Source organism: Perna viridis, chromosome 5 (genome assembly GCF_037379345.1).
Source record: "Perna viridis isolate PV_CMFRI_1.1 ecotype Kerala chromosome 5, ASM3737934v1, whole genome shotgun sequence".
NCBI classification, from domain to species: Eukaryota; Metazoa; Mollusca; class Bivalvia; order Mytilida; family Mytilidae; genus Perna; species Perna viridis.
The window spans coordinates 39,433,691-39,456,210 of NC_142449.1; the positions used below are offsets into that span (position 1 = coordinate 39,433,691).

Sequence of the window (22,520 nt, forward strand, 5' to 3'; positions counted from 1 at the left end):
GGGACCTTAAGAAAGGATATTACGCAGAGATTTGTTTTCGATGATGGTTAAATCTCATGTAACGACGTGACCAGTAGGACCATATTTGAATGGAGAGTTTTTGCAAGAACAATCAGGTGGTTTAGCCTTGAAGTTCTCAATCTCGAGGTTCTGCAATAGCCTTTTACAATTGAAAATTTTGGATGCAATGGATGAAGTATTGGAATATGAAATAATTGGTATAGATTTGTCTTTGAAATATGGGGGAGTTTTGTGGGTAACGTTTTTGTGATGGAGGATGTTAGCCAAATTAATTGCATCTATACCTTTGTTGACAAACGGTAGTGGAAGAAATGATTGTTTTTCTTCATCTTGACTTTTCACACTAACTGGTTTAAAGAGTTTGTGGAAACCAATATCCAAAATGATGGCAACAAGTCTGTATAATGATGATGTTGGGTCAGAAACAGGAGTGTCAAGACCTGTTTTGTAAAGGGAGTGTAGTAAAGTGAGAGGTATAGAATAAAGTTTGGTTCTAATGTGATGAAGTACTTAGAACGGGACTGTTCGTAGGATGGTTATTTTTTTTTCTAAAATACGAACTTTCATAGAAAGGATTTAATGATCTTGTTGATTAAAGTGTTGATAAACTGTCGGGAATTTGGTAGTGTTAATTCCCGAACGACGACTGCACATTATTTTGTTGAATCGTTCTTGCGTTTCTCCGACATATACTAAACCACATAAGTTACATTCTAATCCATATATTAAGTTTGTTGATTTGCAACTTAAGTCATCGTGACTTCTTGTATGGAAGGTTTTGTACGTAAGGGAACTGGAGAAGTAAGATGTTGCATGTTTTGCAATTTTTAATACCACATTTTGGTATGGTACAATGTGGTTCGTCATCGTTGTAGTCAAATAGTCAAATATATCATTTAAAGTGATGGAACATGGTTTGATAATTTTGAAATAGTCAGAATTTTTGTACTGGAATAGATGGTCTGCAGACTGAACGTGTGATTGGGTACTTTTAGTTGAATTGGTCGAGGCACTTTCTATACCAGATATTTTCGGAAATAGTAGTACTTCTCCGGAAAAGATCTAATTTTAGAATGCCCTTCTCGCCGGAAGTTTTCAAATTATTTATGAAAATGTCAAAACAGATGTGTAAATATTGACACGCTGGCCACATGATGGCCCAGGAAGAAAAGTCACCGCTTTTAGCGGATACTGACGTTGATGACTACCAATTCCCCAATCCCAGAAAGAGAATTTCTCACATCCCTCCGGAGTTGAAAGGGGTTATAAATGGGACCATCAATGCTAGCCCATCCTCCTCATCTTTGGTGGGCGATTTTGACTTCATTGTATGCGTCTTTGTCGTGACCTTTGACACGCGATCAGGTACTCAAATTCTTGTTTTTAGCGATTTTGCAGTTAAACTAGTCTGTCAATTTCTTGCAAGAAAAACTTGGATCAGGAAAAGGGGAAATGCATGTTCATGTTTAGTGGGTTAACCACACTCCTGTGGTCAAAATATTAAACCTCCAATAAAAATTCAAACCAACAATTGATGGATATGTTTTGTTTCTATACATGTAGCCAGGATAGTTTTCTATTAGATTTAAAAAAAATAATTATGATTGTAAATGCTAACCTACATGTACGCATGTTATGAAATGGATGAATGGCAATGGTCATAGAAAGTGGTCATAGACTGCCATAATTGTTTTTGTTTAACCTGGTTCTAGTGCAAAGGTAAAATCCTTGGTCATGTGAACATTTAATTGTCATCTGACTTCCATAGGGAATGCATCCTACATAGCAGACTGTTAAACACTTCTGTTTATTTTTTTTTTTGTTTTTTCTATTTTTTTGTTGGTTGAAGATCAATTTTAAAATATTGATTTAATTTTGAATGCTTACAAGGATTTTAAGGGTGTTTAGTAAATCACAATGGCGAAATTATAAAAGGAGTATTATACCATAGATGGAATGTTGAGCTAATCAGAATATGTTAGTAAATACCCCTTGACCTAGCCTCGATGATGTTTGATCCACACATGCAGGTCCGTGTTCCCTGTTACAAAAAAAAAAAAATCAGAATTTGTGATTGCACTGGAAATACATGTAGGTTGCATCCAAAACTGGTAAAACCACTATATACATGTCATGATGATACATGCATTTTTGTAGAATAAAATGAGCACAAAATTAAGACTTCATAGATTTTCAGGATATACATTGTATTTGTACATGTACTTAGACTTGGGCTTCAGAGGTTCTATTAAGAGGATTTTTAGCTTAAAACTGAACTCTTACTTGTGTTTAGGAGCAAATTATAGCAATTTATGTCCATTTGCAGAATTGAAGCTGTTTGGCAAACAATAATTTATTCTTCCAATCATCAATCAAGTGACAAAATTTACAAACTACATATATACATGTACCTAATGTACAGGTACCTCTGTGCCCAGTATTTATAAAAAATACAAATCTTTTGTACCATAATAATTCTTATGCATTCAGTTTCAATAAGTTGGAACTGAATGTGTAGGAATTATTATGGTGCAAATGGGCAACTGGTATTTTCTACTTTGGCCTTTCATTGAAATGGTACAAAGGTGCTGAACCTTAAAAAATGTATACAATAATGTAATGATGTACATACATGCATTAAATATATACAGTAGATTGTATATCTGCAATAAAATATGATTACTGCAATTTTTTCTATAATCACAATATAATACATTGAATTTGTGCAAGACGTTTTTTTTAAACATTATTTTATTCAGGAAATATGGTAGAATGGTGTCAGCCTGATGATTTTGAACTTGATGGAGTAGAATTTAAAGCCATGGCCAGTGGATCTCATACACTGCTGAAAGATTTTGTGTAAATATGTACATTAGGCTCATATGAAAATATTATGGTTAGGCCAAAAAAAGTTGTCTGGTTTTCTAATGCATTAACAAAATTGCTTTGTTTTGTTTTGCATAAAATGTCTGATTTGCAAGTTATTGGGTAGGCAGTGATTTTCTAGCTCTCAAACTTTTTGGTCCATGACAAAAACTTTCCAAAAAGGTGAAAGAAAATCTGGCCTCTTTTCATATCTGAAATCTTTGAAACTACAAAAAATTTTGACAGTGGTAAGCCCAAAATTGGTTTAAGTGGCAAAAAGCAATGATTATACCAAGCTAATGACCATTCACAATGGTGTGTTCTCATTTTGCCTTAGCTGTGAATTACAGGTGATAAAAGGTAAAAAAAAAATACTAAGGCGAAATAGGAATTTATATATTTTTTTGTTGTAAAAACAAAGTGAGGTGTTGTTACAATGATCAAGACAAAATAATTAGAAAATCAATTTTTATTAGTTTTTTCTTCTTCTTAAGCTATAAATTTTAAGTCTTTCAATACTTTTCAAAATTAAAAAAAAAATACTATTAACATATACATGTATGTAATTTTATTTTTCGTGTACGAGTACACATACTATTCAGGGACCAATAAAGAAAAAACAAAAAAACAAAAATCGAGTTCAAAAATGAAATGTGATATTTTAAAAATAAATTTAATGGGTGTATATGCATATGATTGGATTAAACTAATGAAGTTATTATCAAAGTACCTATTATGAACATGTAATCTTCATATTCTTTGTTTATTTGCAAATTCAATAACAGTAAATTGACATTATTTATTTGGCAGCATAAATACTTGACAATTAAATGAAATAAGCCAAACATCATTTAACTGAAAGTTAACTTGCTTATACTGAAAGCTTTGTAACTTATAATATATTTTTGTTTATATCTCAAAAACCATAACAGATAGAAGAAATCTGAGTCATCTTATCCTCAGTGCTCAGTGAGATCTACATTTATATTCTCTGAAATTTTCAAGATAATCAATTTACTAATTTTGGAATTATTGCCATTTGTTTTGCTAATTTTACTTTTTTGGCAGTTTTTGGCTATTTTTAAAGACGAAAGCAGATTGATGATTAATGTTTATTGATGTTCAGTATTTCAATATCTATTATTGGTGAAAATATCAGAAAAATCTTGTTGACCTTTCTTTGAGTTATGGCCCTTGAAAGTGTCATTTTTAGCTCACCTAAGCTAAAGGTCATATTGACTATTGTCATAACTTTGTGTCCGTCATCGTCTGTCATCATCCTCTGTTTTCGTTATCTTCAAATATCTTCTCCTCTGAAACTGCTCAACCAATTAGAATGAAACTTGGGATGGTCGTTCCTAAGGGTACCCTGCATAAACTGATCATTTTAAATTTTTGAAATGTTAAAAAACATGGCCGCTGTATTTTTTTGCAAGTAATTCAAAAACAGTTTAAATAAGCAAAATTTCAACATGGTGGTTTTAGTGTTCACCATCAAGACGGACCTATGCCGCAATTTCCAAAATGATATATCTCCTGATTAGGAGTTTTGGTCCCTGAAACAGATTTTTTTGTTTTTCACATGTACAACTTTGAAAATCTTCTTCTCTGAAACCATGCAACAAAATTTAATTAAAGTTGGCATAATTGTTCCTTAGGGTATCATGCACAAACTGATTGTTAAAAATTTTTGAAATGTTGAAAAACATGGCAGGTGATACTAAAAATTGGACATAGGGGTCAAAATAGAGTTCTTTGCAAATAACTCAAAAACAGTTGAATTTAGCAAAATTCTGACTTGGTAATATTGTTCACCTTTAGAAGGCAGACCTATGTTGCAATTTACAGAATAATTTATCACCTGATTTAGGGGTTATGGACCCTGAAACAGATTTTTTTGTTGTTTTTCACATGTACAGCTTTGAATCTTCTTCTCTTGAACCATGTAACAAAATTTAATTTAAGTTGTCCTAATTGTTCCTTTAGGTATAATGCACAAACTGATCATTTAAGTAGCACTCCAGCTAAGGATCATGCAAAATGTGATATTATACATGTATCTCCAAAACAGTTTGTTTTAGCCAAATTTTTTTCAGTGCTGAAATGATCCTTATTATAAGGCCTACAAAAGTCTCTAGGGATCAAAGTTGTCAGAGTTATTGCCTTTGAAAGATGAAAAATGACTTCTTTTTTTTTTTTTTTACAATTTTCAGCCAATATCTTGAAAACCAAAATAGACAGAAAGAAACTTTCGATTGCTGAAATTATCCTTATGATGAGTCCTACCAAAGTCTTCTCGAGTTAAAATTGTTGGACAACTTCTTTTTATTTTTATTGTCCTTGAAAGACAAAATTTAACCAGGTGAGCGATTCAGGTCCTTGGGAGCCTCTTGTTATCAGTTTTGCCTATTTTTTTAGAAAATGAAAGCAGATTGATGATTAATGTCAAATTGATAAAATGATTGTATTTCAATATCTAATATTGATGCAAATTTTAGAAAAATCTGTTGACCCTTCTTGGAGTTATGGCCCTTGAAAGTGTCAAAATTGACGCTTTTATCAGTTTTTGCCTTTTATTTAGAAACAAACGCAGATTGATTATTAATGGAAATGTTAAAATGTTCAGTATTTCAATACCAGATTTGGTCCAAATTTCAGAAAACTCTATTAAGCCTTCTTGGAATTATGGCCCTTGAAAGTGTCATATTTGACATTTTTATTAGTTTTTTGCCAGTTGTTTAGAAAACAAAAATGATTTATGTAAATTGATAAAATGTTCAGTATTTCAATGTCTATTGTTGGTGCCAATTTCAGAAAAATCTGATGACACCCCTTGGAATTATGGCCCCAGAAAGAGTCTTTTTGACCATTTTCCCTGTTTTTGCCTATTGTTAACAAAGCAATAGAAGATTGATGATTAATGTTAACTTAAACAATATATATGTAAAAGTATGTAAAGATCAATGATTGGTACAAATTTGGGAAAAATCTGTTGATTGCATTTTTTAATGACTTTTTGCACTTTTAGCGTATAATTCAGTTAACACAAGTAGTATCAAAAATAATGTTTAAATGTTCAATATCATGACAAATATCTGTGCAAATTTGTCAAAGGTGTTTGACCATGCTTAAGTTATAAATTCAGGCTCTTGAGAGCCTCTTGTTTATTATCATTTATTTTTGTACATTAAAATTAAGTGTTAAGCAAATGTGGGTATATTGGTCATTAACGATTTGTTATTAACTACAAAGTGTATCTGCTTCCAATATTCACAGTTGAAAATAGAATTCCCTATTGAGGCAACATAGGGGAAATACAATGTACATTATACCTCTTTGAAAATACATGTACATGTATGTTTAATTGTCCAATATGTCACTAGCTGGTACTGGTACATGTTATTGCTCTCTTTTGATTTAGTTTGCACCTTTATTTATGCAGGCCCAGATGTATTTATGTGGAGTTTTTTTCTATGAACAGTGACCATGCATATATCAGATGTTTTTTTTCAATATTAAGAAATTTCAAGTTAGTCAGGGATGAAATAAACGTTCCTTGATTAGGAATATTATAAGACACTTATACATTTGTACTTATAATTATAAAAACATTTCCTGACCTGTTCAGACAGCAATTTACATCTTTTGTCACATTTATGGCTCTTCTAATTAACAAGTTGAAAATGAAACTTGAAAGACACAAGGGCATTTTGGGTAAAGTTATAAAGGCAGAATGACGTGGCTAAGTGCATGAAGGGCACAGTGCCCTTCTTAACTGGACTAACTAATAGTTGACAATAGTAAGTTTTATTCATACAAATGTATGGTTAATGTACATTTAGTATCATTTAAGGTCTTTACACAGTGATATAAATAACAGATGATACTGAAATGTCTTCACTCTTGTGTCAAATGCTAATACTACTTTATAAATATAGCAATAAATTTGTCCTGATTAAGTGACTAAAGCTTTCAATATCCTGAAAAAAAACCCTGAGTGGGAATAAAAAAATGAAACCAAATATTTTTATAAGTGTAAGTTTCAATGAGTTACATATACAAAATATGTACATGTATATGTGAATTGCATTGCTATTTTTGCCATAACTGTATAGCAGAAAGCATTGTATAGCAATGCTTGTTTGTTTCCGATTCAAGTTGGTTGACATGAGATGACTTTATATTTTTTATTAGCATCCATGTACATCTATTAGTTCTTCTTGTCTTGTTTTAGATATTTCAGGAAAGATAATATGTATGGTTTAGCATGTTTTGAGAATATGCATGTTGAAAGTGAGATAGAAAGAGGTGCTAGAATGAAGTCTGTTGGTATCCTGTCTACTTCATATACTAACTTGTACAGACATATGCAGTTTTTAGAAACTCAAGTCAGGTATGATTAATCATGAAGGAGTCATAATTAGAAAGGGAATTAAAATGGGTATACCTAGTACCAACAATATATAAACAACCATTAATATAATAGTTTAAATTATTGTCATTTAAGTCTCTGTCCATCACTTAAAGTTGATTCTTAGATTCTCATAAACCTCCTTAAAAGTAGTTATATAGGGCAAATGGGTATATTTTTTACTTTTTAGCTTACCTGGCCTGAAAAGCCATGTGAGCTTTTGTCATCACTTGGCGTCTGTCTCTTCATCTGTTTTCCATGTTAACTTTTCTTTAAAAATCTTCTCCTGTGAAACCACTTAACAGAATTTGATAAAATTAGGTGACAATCATCATTGGCTAGTCTACTCTCAAATTTTTATCTGTTATGGTCCCTTGCCAAAAAACTTGGCCGCTACAACTTAAAATAGAACATAAGGGTATTATCGTATATTTCTGTCTCTATCTCAAAAACCATAATAGAAAGAAGAAATCTGAGACTTCCTAGGTTTTTTGGCTCAAAGAGACCTGAAAATTTCAAGATAATTGATGTAGTAATTTTGGAGTTATAGCCCTTTTAGTGTACCTGGTAGTAGGCCATGCGAGCGGCTTAGCTATTGCCATCACTTGGCTCTCTGTTGTCTTTGTTAACAATTTTCAAAACTCTCTTTCAAAGACTTTTTCTCCTCTGAAACTACTGGACCAATCAGGGCCAAACTTGTTATGAATGTTCCTTTTTAGTATTGTACATAGAATTAATGTGGGGATTTTTATCTGTCATGAAACATGGCCACCATTACTAATAATAAAACAAAGGGGTCATACAGAAGTTTAGCTTGAATTCTGATGGGGTTAAAGTATTCAGCAGGTTGAGATCTCTCTCTGGTAAATTTTGGCTTTAATCTGTTAAGCCACATTGGTGTTATTGCCATTTTTCTATGTTTTATCCCTGTATTTATAGTTATTCCTTTAAAAATCTTGTCCTCTTAAACAAGCTGACCAATTAGAACCAAATTATGTATGAATATTCCTTAGGGTATGTGTCATAGATCTGAAGTGGGGATTTTTGATCCATCAAAAAAAAATGGCTGCTGTTACTAAAAATAGAACAAAAGGGTCAATCAGAAGTTTTCCTCACATATCTCCAAAGCTGTTAGGTTTAGCCAGATTCTTTCAATTGCCGAAATAATCTTTATTATAAGGCCTACGGAAGTCTGTAGGGACAACTCCTTGTTAGAGTAATTGCCTTTGAAAGTTGAAAAATGACTTTTTTTTTACATTTTTCAGCCAATGTCTTGAAAACTATGATTGACAGAAAGAAACTTTCAATTGCTGAAATAATCCTTATCAGTCCTACCAAAGTCCTCTTTTGAGTTGAAATTTTCTGACAACATCATGTTAGAGTTATTGTCCTTGAAAGGCAAAAATTTAAATACATATGTAGGTGAGCAATCCAGGCTTCTAGGAGCCTCTTGTTATCAGTTTTTTGCCTATTATTTAGAAAACAAAAGCAGATTGATGCTAATTGTAAATTGATGAAATGTCTAGTATTTCAGTATCTATATTTTTGTGTGCAAATTTCTGAAAAATCTGTTGACACTTCTTGGAATTATGGCCCCAGATAGTGTCATATTGACCATTTTCCCTGTTTTTGCCTGTTGTTGACATAACAATAGCACTTGATGTTTAATGTGAATTTAAAAATATATATGCAAAAGTATGTAAAGATCTATGATTGGTGCAATTTGAGGAAAAATCTGTTGATTTCAAATTCTAATGATTTTTTGCATTTTTAACATGTTATTCAAATAACAAAAGTAGCATGATGAATAATGTTTAAATATTCAGTATCATAACAAATAACATCTATGCAATTTGGTCAAAGGTGTTTGACCATTTTTAGGTTTTGAATGAGTAATCAAGGGAACCAAGATTATAGCGGTAATCAAAAGAATGTAATCCAGGGACAAAGACCAGACATGGAAAACAGACATTCACAACAAACACATAAAGTAACTAAAATCATACATACAAAGTAACAAAAGTAAATGAGGAACTCGGACTCCACTAAAAACTGGGAGCATGGACCAGGTGCACCGGTAGGGTAAGTGTCCTCTGCTTTTCTAGAAACACCTGCTGAGTTGCTCATAAAAAGTCAAGTCCTGGGTAGACAAACAAGGAAAGGAAAACTATGACCCGTTGAATACATCAGTTTTCATGGTGCTGTTGGATACACCATAACAATCCACGAGTTCATGATGACGACCATAAAACTTCTGTAGAGATGACTTCAATCTTGTTGCAACATAACCCTGTTCCAGAAGCCTATTTGTTAGAGTTCTAGCGCGATACAAAAAGTCTGCGTAGTTTCGGCAAGCTCCGGCATAATGTATGAGTTGTGATATGAACACTCCATACGCAGGAGCTGAAGGGATGTTGCCACAGATGAAAGGAAAGTTAACAGCTGGAATCTTGAGAGCCTCTTGTTTTGTTCTTAATGTAAAATTATCAATGTTTTTCCTTGCCGTCATGGTGTAGATATATCAAGAATCTTGTTTCAGATGTGAATGAAGATATTTTATACTCCATATTTCAGACATCAATTAGAAACTCCAGGGAAGTACACCAACTTAGAAGTATTTTACCAAGACAAGAAAGCTGTACTAAATAGAAGTACAACAATACCCAAACAAGTCGCACCTAGTTCTTCCTCATCAACACCAAGTCATGAACAGTTACCAGAAATGAAGGTAATTATGTCTGGTTGTGCTGTCTGCATAGCAGTGTAGAATTTTCATTCTGCCAGAAATGGCCCTTTGCAAGTTGAGATGACTCCTGTGTGACTCTGTAAAGTCACACATGCTCTTCTTAATGAAACGTCTTAAAAGTGGCAGCATCATAGACATATTCAAAACAAAGACAAGAGAAAGTTTGACATCATTATGTGTTACAGAAATGGCAGCACTCTTTAGGAGAATTGAACAGAATATATATGTTTTCACAGAAGTAACAGGTACTTATCGTTGTTGCAGGTCAAAGATTAGGTTATCTTTCACTTAGTAGAGAAATTGTTGGTCTGAAAAGGACTTGAATTTCTGAAACTCATGAAAGATAACCCAATCTTTAATCTTCACTCATGTAAAAACCAATAAGTCTTATTATTTTTTTTTAGAAATATGTAGTACATTGTATGGAGTAATTGACAATAAGATGGTTGGGTAAGGCTATTTTCAGCCTCAAGAATCTCTTTGATTTTGAATTGAGAACATTCTGTAAGATTATAGACTAAATTAAAAATTAAAATGAGTAATTAATAAAAGAGTATGTCGTCAATTGTCATCATTAACAATTTTTTGAAACCCTTCTCGTGTAAAATTATTGAACCAATTAGAATCAAACTTAGTATTAATGTTTCTTACTATATTCTGCATAGAAATGATGTAGGGATTTTTAATCCTTTGAAAAATATGGAAGCTGTTACTAAAAATAGAATGTAGGGGTCAGACAGAAGTTTTTCTCATATATCTCCAAACGCTTTTGTTTAATTGATTTTTGACTGAGTGAATGTATTAAGCATGAAGAAATCTATCAGTAGTCAAAGTTTTATGTAAATCTGCTTAGTCATTGAGTCATATTGGAGTTATTGCTCTTTTTTCATTCTTTTTTTTTCGCTATTTCGCTATGTACTCAAACATGACCAATTAGAACAAAACTTAGTATGAATGTTCCTTAAGGTATCATACTGATATCAAGATTTTTTATTGGTTTACTAAAAAAAAAAGAACATTGATAAAAATTGCCCTCTGAAAAAACTGTCAGAACAGAATTAATTGAAAATTGATGTTTGCTCCTTAGGTATGAGAGATAAGATTGTTTCTTAGGTATGAGAGATAAATTTGTTCCTTAGGTATGAGAGATAAGATTGTTCCTTAGGTATGAGAGATAAGTTTGTTCCTTAGGTATGAGAGATAAGTTTGTTCCTATGAGAGATAAAATTGTTCCTTAGGAATGAGAGATAAGTTTGTTCCTTAGGTATGAGAGATAAAATTGTTCCTTAGGTATGAGTGATAAGATTGTTTCTTCGGTATGAGAGATAAGTTTGTTCCTTAGGTATGAGAGATAAGTTTGTTCCTTAGGTATGAGTGGTAAGATTGTTCCTTAGGTATGAGTGGTAAGATTGTTCCTTAGGTATGAGTGATAAGATTGTTTCTTAGGTATGAGAGATAAAATTGTTCCTTAGGTTTGAGAGATAAAATTGTTCCTTAGGTATGAGAGATAAGTTTGTTCCTTAGGTATGAGATAAGATTGTTCCTTAGATATGAGTGATAAGATTGTTTCTTCGGTATGAGAGATAAAATTATTCCTTAGGTATGAGAGATAAGATTGTTTCTTAGGTATGAGAGATAAGTTTGTTCTTTAGGTATGAGAGATATGTTTGTTCCTTAGGTATGAGTGGTAAGATTGTTCCTTAGGTATGAGTGATAAGATTGTTTCTTAGGTATGAGAGATAAAATTGTTCCTTAGGTTTGAGAGATAAAATTGTTCCTTAGGTATGAGAGATAAGTTTGTTCCTTAGGTATGAGATAAGGTTGTTCCTTAGATATGAGTGATAAGATTGTTTCTTCGGTATGAGAGATAAAATTATTCCTTAGGTATGAGAGATAAGATTGTTTCTTAGGTATGAGAGATAAGATTGTTTCTTAGGTATGAGAGATAAGTTTGTTCCTTAGGTATGAGTGATAAGATTGTTCCTTAGGTATGAGAGATAAGTTTGTTCCTTAGGTATGAGAGATAAGTTTGTTTCTTAGGTATGAGAGATAAGTTTGTTCCTTAGTTATGAGAGATAAAATTGTTCCTTAGGTATGAGAGATAAGATTGTTTCTTCAGTATGAGAGATAAGTTTGTTCCTTAGGAGAGATGAAATTGTTCCTTAGGTATGAGAGATAAGTTTGTTCCTTAGGTATGAGTGATAAGATTGTTCCTAAGGTATGAGAGATAAAATTGTTCCTTAGGTATGAGTGGTAAGATTGTTCCTTAGGTATGAGTGGTAAGATTGTTCCTTAGGTATGAGAGATAAGTTTGTTCCTTAGGTATGAGAGATAAGTTTGTTCCTTAGGTATGAGTGATAAGATTGTTCCTAAGGTATGAGAGATAAAATTGTTCCTTAGGTATGAGTGGTAAGATTGTTCCTTAGGTATGAGTGGTAAGATTGTTCCTTAGGTATGAGAGATAAGTTTGTTCCTTAGGTATGAGAGATAAGATTGTTTCTTAGGAATGAGAGATAAGTTTGTTCCTTAGGTATGAGAGATAAGATTGTTTCTTAGGTATGAGTGATAAGTTTGTTCCTTAGGTATGAGAGATAAGATTGTTTCTTAGGAATGAGAGATAAGTTTGTTCCTTAGGTATGAAAGATAAGATTGTTTCTTAGGTATGAGTGATAAGATTGTTCCTTAGGTATGAGAGATAAGTTTGTTCCTTAGGTTTGAGAGATAAGTTTGTTCCTTAGGTATGAGAGATAAGTTTGTTCCTTAGGTATGAGATAAGGTTGTTCCTTAGATATGAGAGATAAGTTTGTTCCTTAGGTATGAGTGTTAGGAATTTTTAACTAACAAAAACATGGCAGCTTCTACATAAAATAAAATGTTGCTTATCAAGCCAGGTGAGTGGTTCAGGCTCTTTGGGGTCTCTTGTTTGTTTGTACCCTCTGATTAATTATATGTTTTGTTACATTATAGACCCTTTCATATTTAGTTGAGGAGCATGCATGATATATACTTCAATGGTGAGGTAGCACTTTGGTGGGTTGGTAGAACAAAAAAAAAATTCCTTGTGGAAGTGTATATTGAGCATGCTCCACGCAGGTCTTAAATTTTATTTAAAAACATCAAATTACTAAGAGGACTGTCAATACAGGTATTTTACTTTGTTGTATACATTGAATGTTTTATAGATAACTCACCCAGCAGGCTGTTTCTCACAGTTTATGAAGTTTTTTGGTGAAAGGATATTTCTTCTATGGAAGTTTGCACTACTACAGCAAAGGATTTTGTTTTTCTCACCACCACCCATTGGTGTTGTTTGTTATAGGGGTAAGACTTAAACCTCCATTAATAAACATATGCATTATGAGTAAAATATGTTAATATCCAAAGAAGTTTGAAGTCATTGGTTTGATAAGATGGCTATAAAGTGATTGTTTGTTGTTTGTAAATACAAAATTACCACTTCTGTCTTTGATGATGTAAAAGTGTGCTAATTTATTGGCTTTTTATAAAAAAATAATGTTTAATGTTGGTTATAAGTAGTTTGACTTATTAATGATAATGAGTTACACTGCTAATTTGCAGAGAGATTATCTACAGGTTTATTTTGATAATATAATTCTATGAGTGAACCAGTCCTGACGTACTGTGATAATATACATTGGCAGGAAAGTTTTGCTGTTTTTTTTTAAAGTGAATTATGCTATAGTATAAAGAAAATTCAAAAATGAAAACATGCATGTTTTTTTTTTAATTATGGATTCAGTACCTGTCTGTCCTTTAGTCCTTTTTCATCATCACAACTCCTCTCCAACTACTGAATCTAATGAATCTTCGATGATATATGTAATTTTTCTGTTAAAGATGCATCTTGTTGTCTAGAATAAAACAAGCCCATTTACTTGTGGAAATCCTGTTATAAATGCCTGCGGTAATAAAATATGTTTTTAATTACAGTGTATTGTGCTTGTTGCCTTGGAAACCATGACATTGGAGGACTTGGACATGAAATGAAACCTCATTTCTATGTAAATGTTGCTGACATAGAAACTTTGGAGTCTGAAGTATCTTATATAGCATGTATGTATATATTTTGAAGTATGTAGTTGATAGAGGTGTGGGGGAAGTGCCCATGGATAAATAACAACCACAGCAGTAAAAATGTTTGGTAGAGATGTAGGGGAAGTGCCCATGAGATAACAACCACAGCAGTAAAAAAGTTTGATAGAGATGTGAGGGAAGTGCCCATGAGATAACAACCACAGCAGTAAAAATGTTTGGTAGAGATGTAGGGGAAGTGCCCATGAGATAACAACCACAGCAGTAAAAAAGTTTGATAGAGATGTTGGGGAAGTGCCCATGAGATAACAACCACAGCAGTAAAAATGTTTGATAGAGATGTGAGGGAAGGGCCCATGAGATAACAACCACAGCAATAAAAATGTTTGATAGAGGTGTAGGGGAAGTGCCCATGAGATAACAACCACAGCAGTAAAAAAGTTTGATAGAGATGTAGGGGAAGTGCCCATGAGATAACAACCACAGCAATAAAAATGTTTGATAGAGAGGTATGGGAAGTGCCCATGAGATAACAACCACAGCAGTAAAAAAGTTTGATAGAGATGTGGGGGAAGGGCCCATGAGATAACAACCACAGCAGTAAAAATGTTTGATAGAGATGTGAGGGAAGGGGCCATGAGATAACAACCACAGCAGTAAAAAAGTTTGATAGAGAGGTATGGGAAGTGCCCATGAGATAACAACCACAGCAATAAAAATGTTTGATAGAGAGGTATGGGAAGTGCCCATGAGATAACAACCACAGCAATAAAAATGTTTGATAGAGATGTGAGGGAAGGGCCCATGAGATAACAACCACAGCAGTAAAAATGTTTGATAGAGGTGTAGGGGAAGTGCCCATGAGATAACAACCACAGCAGTAAAAAAGTTTGATAGAGATGTGGGGGAAGTGCCCATGAGATAACAACCACAGCAGTAAAAAAGTTTGATAGAGATGTAGGGGAAGTGCCCATGAGATAACAACCACAGCAGTAAAAATGTTTGATAGAGAGGTATGGGAAGTGCCCATGAGATAACAACCACAGCAATAAAAATGTTTGATAGAGGTGTAGGGGAAGTGCCCGTGAGATAACAACCACAGCAGTAAAAAAGTTTGATAGAGATGTAGGGGAAGTGCCCATGAGATAACAACCACAGCAGTAAAAATGTTTGATAGAGGTGTAGGGGAAGTGCCCATGAGATAACAACCACAGCAGTAAAAAAGTTTGATAGAGATGTAGGGGAAGTGCCCATGAGATAACAACCACAGCAGTAAAAATGTTTGATAGAGGTGTAGGGGAAGTGCCCATGAGATAACAACCACAGCAGTAAAAAAGTTTGATAGAGATGTAGGGGAAGTGCCCATGAGATAACAACCACAGCAATAAAAATGTTTGATAGAGAGGTATGGGAAGTGCCCATGAGATAACAACCACAGCAGTAAAAAAGTTTGATAGAGATGTGGGGGAAGTGCCCATGAGATAATAACCACAGTAATAAAAAAGTTTGATAGAGATGTGGGAGAAGTGCCCATGAGATAACAACCACAGCAATAAAAAAGTTTGATAGAGATGTGAGGGAAGGGCCCATGAGATAACAACCACAGCAGTAAAAAAGTTTGATAGAGATGTGAGGGAAGGGCCCATGAGATAATAACCACAGTAATAAAAAAGTTTGATAGAGATGTGGGAGAAGTGCCCATGAGATAACAACCACAGCAATAAAAAAGTTTGATAGAGGTGTGGATGGAGTGGTAACGAGATAACAACCACAGCAGTAAAAAAGTTTGATAGAGATGTTGGGGAAGTGCCCATGAGATAACAACCACAGCAGTAAAAAAGTTTGATAGAGATGTGGGGGAAGTGCCCATGAGATAACAACCACAGCAGTAAAAATGTTTGATAGAGATGTGGGGGAAGTGCCCATGAGATAACAACCACAGCAATAAAAAAGTTTGATAGAGATGTGGGGGAAGGGCCCGTGAGATAACAACCACAGCAATAAAAAAGTTTGATAGAGATGTGAGGGAAGGGCCCATGAGATAATAACCACAGCAATAAAAATGTTTGATAGAGGTGTGGATGAAGTGGTAATGAGATAACAACCACAGCAGTAAAAGTTTGATCAAAACACAAGACGACTTTGATGTGAAGTAGCACTAGTGCTAAATTACAAACTCTTGTTTACCTTAATATAAAAGCTTAGACAATCGTATAAAAATCAACATTTTACAAGGACACCCAAGTAGAAAACACCATTAAATTGGAAAAGAGTATATGCTTATCACTAAAACTACTGTAAGTGCATTATCATTTTTTCATTGTGGTTAAATAAGAATATATTTTTGGTGTCATACAATGGTATAGTGCTGTTTAAAGTGGTCCACTCTTAGTTTTTCTGTGATAACTTGAATATTGAGTGGTGTATCTGTATGATTTTATACAACAAAGTTCCAAAAAGAAAATGTGAGGTTGTTATTACTTATGGGGGTTATAGCTCAACCATTTCTGAATTAAGGGCTAAAAGCAAGAATTTTATAAAATTTAACTTAATAACACATATATAAGAATATGAATCTCTGTGGTATTGTAGCACAATATTCTATACCACAATGACTAGACTAGGATCCAGTCTGGGCTTTATGATCAGAAATAATAATAGAACAGTGTGTAGAATTAATGGGTAGAATAGGACAGAAAACCCCAATAAACAAGTATGTTTCTTGTTTCCAAACAATATCAGAAGTAAGGATCTCTATGTAATTACACAATATGGTTCCATACCACAAAAGACAGATTTTGATTGATTTTTGAGGTTATAACTCTTACTGTTAAGGAAAGCATGCATTTTATTAAACTTAATTATATAAATTAAGTTCATGTGTATAGACTTCTATGAAACTGTATCACAAGAGACCTTACCACAAATGTCAGACTGGGATTGGTTATGAGGGTGATTGCCAGATTCATGAAGAAATTTGGGACCAAAAGTAAACATTTTTTTTTTTTTCAAGCAATAATTCCAAGAAAAGTTAATGGATCTTTATGATATAGGTTCCATATAACAAAAAAAGGGTTTGATGTGTTAATAAAATTCAACAGTTAGGGTCCTTACATTTTAGGAATTTGAATTAAAAGGGGCCAGTAAGGGATACAAACTATGCATTTTCTTTTACATTTTTCATATATTGCCTATTTCTTATGTCTAACTGTAAATTTTAATTTCTTTCTTTGAACACTTTCATCTTGAATCTTGTAAATTATTTAATCACAATACAAGAGCTGTATGAAGTTTGAATACATGTTTATCATATCAAGTTTCCATCTGTCAGTCATCTTAATTGCAATATGAGGTGTAATAGTTTTTAAAAATCTTAAAAATTGATTCATTGGAAATAACATACAAAATTCATATATTTACAGTATTTATTTGTACTTGTAAAAAGTATAATAAATTACAGTTGGGGTTACAAATTCAGTTCTGATATCTCCCATTAGTGCAGTGATATCCATTGAGGTTACAAATTCAGTTCTGAGATCTCCCATTAGCGCAGTGATATCCATTGTTTTCCAGGTACAACAGAGAAGATATTTGAAGTGAAGTCTAGTTTGTATGATATTTATGTTGATAACCAGGTTATCAAACCATCATCTCCCTTGCTGAGAGATTTACTCAAAGTCAGTGAAGCAGATAAAGACAAGTTTGCCAAACTCAACAATCAAAGGTAGCATAGTCTGTCTGTCTTTTTGTCCAGACATGCTCATTAGTATTTGTAGCATCCAATCTGTTTGTTCATTTATAGTATTTTCATGGTAATAAAGGCTGTAATTCAAAATACACGCTTATTTTATTCTTGCAAACCAGGCTTAAGAGAACTTTGTACTGGTAATTAGATTGTTTATTTTGTAGTACATGTATATCCATATCAGCTTGTAAGCTCACTCTTCTATTCACCAAACTATCATAAAAAGAGATAATTCAACGTCTATCTCTTATCATGTATAGGACTTTGTTTTTAAGTAAGTTTATAATCAGCTCTGTGATACTTTCATCTTACACTGATTCCCAAAACAGTTTTTTAACAGTATGACAGACTTAGAAATAGATTTTTTTAAGCTTTAGCAAGTGCAATCAACAAATGCATTAATTTTGATAAATATTAATTTTAGATCAGCATTACAGTATAATTATGAAGACCAAGGAATTGAAGAAGAGGAGCTGTTTACCACGTAAATATAATTGTTTCATATTGTCAATGTGTTCCAGAATTGAAGTAACTTGGATATTTTTTTTCTTTGTGTTGTCTTCACAAATTATTTCTATTCTAAGCAAATCCTTTTGAAATGGATTATTGTGGAAAGATAAAATAAAATTTTATAGTTGTAGAATTATTTTGATAAAAGTTCAGCCTGTTAGTTTTTGTATCCTGTGTCAAGCAAATGATGTGTTGTTAAAAGCATATTGATGCAGAATATGTTTGATTGAAGGATCACACTGAATAGAGGAAGTTATTTAAACAAGAAGAAAAAAATGGGAAACTGGGAAACATTTTTTTTCATTAAAAAGTATCCTTGATTTGATATTTCAGATTTTTCACAGAACAAAACAACAGAATTTTTCAGACTTTATTAGAAGTGTCATGTTCACAGGACAGACAACTAACATCAGAACATATGAAAAGTATGGGACTTGATCCATATGGTGACAGGATGTTCCTGATGGAATTAGTAGAGCATTATGGGATAGATGTAATGCTTATGGTAGATAATCCCTGTTGCCCAAAATAGATGATTGTCGTGAGACAGAGAGGATATATATTTAGTTTATATTGAAGTACGATTAAATGAAGTATAAATGAGATTGAATGGATGTACTTTATAGTTTATTGTTTAAGTTATATATATATATATATTTAAACAGTAGAGGTAGTATTTATCCACTTGTCACCATTTCTAGAACAAATATATTTTCTTATATGTTTTTTTCTTTCAATTATATATAGAGATCTAATTTTCTGCTTTCGTAGTGCCATGGCCATAATGTGAATGGATTTTCAGTGCACCATTTCTAAATAAAAAAAAAAAAAACTATCATAGATGAATGATCATCTGTCAATATTTTTTTTTGTTAGGTTGGTTTATCCTGTTCAATGTTTAGGAATTTAAGAGAAGGTGATTTTTCATAACATTGAACTTTATATCCTGCACCAAAAAGTGTGATGTGCAGGCATCTGGGAGTCTTGTATAAACAAGCCTCTCAGTTTTCAGGGTTTTTTTTTGGCAGTAGTGTTTTGACTTAAATTGGATAATTAAAAACTCCTCTGTTAAAGATTATATAAATCTTTATACGTGTACCTATGTAACCTAAATAAGTGTTATGTGTGTGAGATGATGTGATATCTATGAACAACAGATTTTGTTTGACTTTTTTCCACTGAAATGTACTATTTATTCATTTTTATATTTAATTTTCACTGCTTATTGAAACTGAATTCTATTGACTTGATAATCCTTGTGAAACACATGTTTTTTTCAGTATGTATCAATTTTTGTACCTTTATCTACAATGTATTTAATTGATGAAATGTTGAGTCCCTATAACCTCTTAAGATAAAAAAGAATAATTTGGAAGTTATGTTTGAATGAAAGGGTAAATGTTCTTTATAAATTTTATCATATCATTATGAAATCATGTACTAAAGTAAAGTCCTTTGAAATTTCAAAATATCTAAACATACTGTAAATTGCAAAATTGCAAAGGACTGTTTTCACAACAAAGTTAACTTGTGTTATTTAATATTTTGCATTACTGAAGTATAATTTTTCTCTCCATTGCAAAAATGTGAGTGCATTCTGCCAAAATATCAAAATCGCAATAATTTTAATGCTCACATTAATTTATGAGTTTACAATATTACAATTTCTCCAAATGTTCCTATATAGTCATATTTAAAACAATTGTTCCTTGTAAATACACGTACATAATCTTCCTTGTAACAACAACTCATTACAGTATATTTCATTATGATCTTTAAATTATACAACAGTAATTTATGACAGCATATCAGTTTTTAAAGTTAAAAATTTATTTTTATCACCTGAACTCTTCACAAATGTTGTTGATTTTGGCAGAAATTGGCAAAACATGGCTTTAATTTGGATCTTCTTTATAACATCAACTCATAACAGTAAATTTAATTCTGAACTTCAAATTATACAATAATAAAACAAAATAATGATAGCAAGTACATGCAAGTAGAAAGAGGGTAGACTTTAAATATTGCTACAGCAACATATATACTGTATTAGAAAAAAAAGCCTAATTTTCTTATAACAAACTATAATTATCTGTGGATGATTGATATATCAGGTCATTGACCTCATGGAAAAATGACCTAAGAAATTAAACTTAGAAGAATATGAAAAAAAAGTAATATAAGATATACAAGTCTAAAAAATACATTATACATGCATCTAATACACCATAACATTGGATATTGGACATTTGTACTTTAACTGAGAGATCAAGTCTTTTATTGATTTTAAAATAAATGTGAATATAATTGTATTGTTAATTCACCTTAGTTCTATTTTTAACTTGTTTGTCAACTGTATTTATGACAAACACTGCATTGTAAGCAACAGTTTTGATGGAGTGAGTTTAGGAAGTAGAGATATCTGAACAGGCCAAAAACTAGCATTTTAAGAAATCATGATTAGAAAATTTTTTTCATTGAAATCATTGTAAAATGATTTTTTTATTATATGCTTGGTAATCAATATTATTGTATATTATAGCTTTTTTTAGATAGGTAAAATTTGCCAAAATATTCTGCTTTATTGTATGTGGACACACCATATGTATTAAAAACAAATCAACTAACATGGCACTGCATAAAGTAGCAAGAACTAGTTTTTAGAAATTAAGTTGTGGTACAGTGCATGCTCCTAAGTTTTCTTCATTGACTACCAGTAATACTGTAAAAGTACTGCTTCAATTATTTTTAAAAAGAAGTGAAGTTACAGCACAGTGCATGCTGAAAGCTGATCCTTGTGAAAAATTGAATATGACAACAATCTGACTAAACAGCTGCTACTATTGAGAAAACTGTGTCATGTTGATCTTTATTTCTAATTCTAAATAAAATATTGTCATGTAAATAAAAGTGGAACTTCCTTAATCAACACATATTTGGTTAGTGGTATTAGCAAATTGAAAAGTTTTAAGAGTATAAACTTTCAGACATTTAAGAAAATTGTGATTTTACCAGACTTTGGAGAAATAAGATCTTAGAGAAGAAAAGTTCCATTATTTTTAATAGTATCCCACACTAGGGACTAAAACTGTGTGGAATAAATTGTTCTCATGACACTACTGGCAGCCTTTATTATGGGAGTCTGGGAACACACCATAAATGAATGATTATAGACAATTTGCAATATTTGTGTAACTTTCCAAATTCTTTTAAGTAAAGTAGTTATTTATAGTAGTTGTCTGATTAATTTTTATGGTCTGAAAGGTTTAGTAGTTCAACAAGTGGGTGCTATATCACATTGTTATCAGTTATGTTCACTTCCAATAGACAGATTTATTTTAAAAATTTGTGTGTTGCTTTATAAAGATGGGAAAATTTTGTCAGCATTTTTTGTTTGCAGTCCAATATCAGTGCTGTTTTGTGGGACTTTCCCATTATTCACTAAATCAATATGGAACAAGTGATGGTATTTTCATTGTAATTATAGTATAATCTTGCTGCAGAATAAATTTATTTATTGTTCTTGTTTGTATCTTTGATGTTATTTATATCTTGTGCATAATTTCAATTTTATCTTAAACTTTAATGGTTGATCCCACCAAGATGTAAAAAATGTAGTCTTTATAGAATAATATCCTGTTCTCACTGAGTTCAACATTGATTAATCCAGATTAAATTCTAGTAGTTTGAATGCTTTAAACCAGGTCAAACCCTGCTTAGTTATTTCAGGTGCTACTGTGAACAGAAAATGGGGTAAGAGTTGTTGCTTAGGAGATGCATGACCATCTGTGATTTAATTTTAATGAATTTCTTGTGAGTAAATTGCAGTTTGCTGCTTTTCAAATTGAAAAAAATATTTTTAAATTATCTTTGGCCCAACAATAGAATTTCACCACAATTTAACACTTTTCGGTATATTCGACATGCAGACATGATTAATGAGTATTTGCGTTACTAGCTTAAAATTCTTTTAATAGACACCATAGGCATTTATATTTTTAACAAAGGGAAAATTTCTAAGTAGGACAGCTTGGAGAACAAATTTGAACCAAAAAAAAAAAAAATACAAGTAATCTGGATAAACTTACCCAGGTTCATCTGAATACATAGGACGACTGTACTGTAAAAACCATGAAATATGCTCACTGTACCTTGATATATATAGAAAT

At 32.1% G+C, this 22,520-nt stretch overlaps 1 protein-coding gene across 1 annotated transcript; it reads left to right on the top strand.

Moving 5' to 3' along the window:
- The first annotated feature begins 1,104 nt into the window (after positions 1 to 1,104).
- Positions 1,105 to 21,873, top strand: LOC148617446 (DENN domain-containing protein 11-like). The gene is made up of 9 exons (XM_088585056.1): positions 1,105 to 1,386; positions 2,781 to 2,880; positions 7,121 to 7,279; positions 9,872 to 10,025; positions 13,226 to 13,364; positions 13,995 to 14,117; positions 17,670 to 17,820; positions 18,266 to 18,325; positions 18,685 to 21,873. The coding sequence occupies exons 1-9, from the start codon at positions 1,173 to 1,175 to the stop codon at positions 18,881 to 18,883; spliced, it is 1,299 nt and encodes a 432-aa protein (XP_088441182.1). The 5' UTR covers positions 1,105 to 1,172; the 3' UTR covers positions 18,884 to 21,873.
- Positions 21,874 to 22,520: the final 647 nt, after the last annotated feature.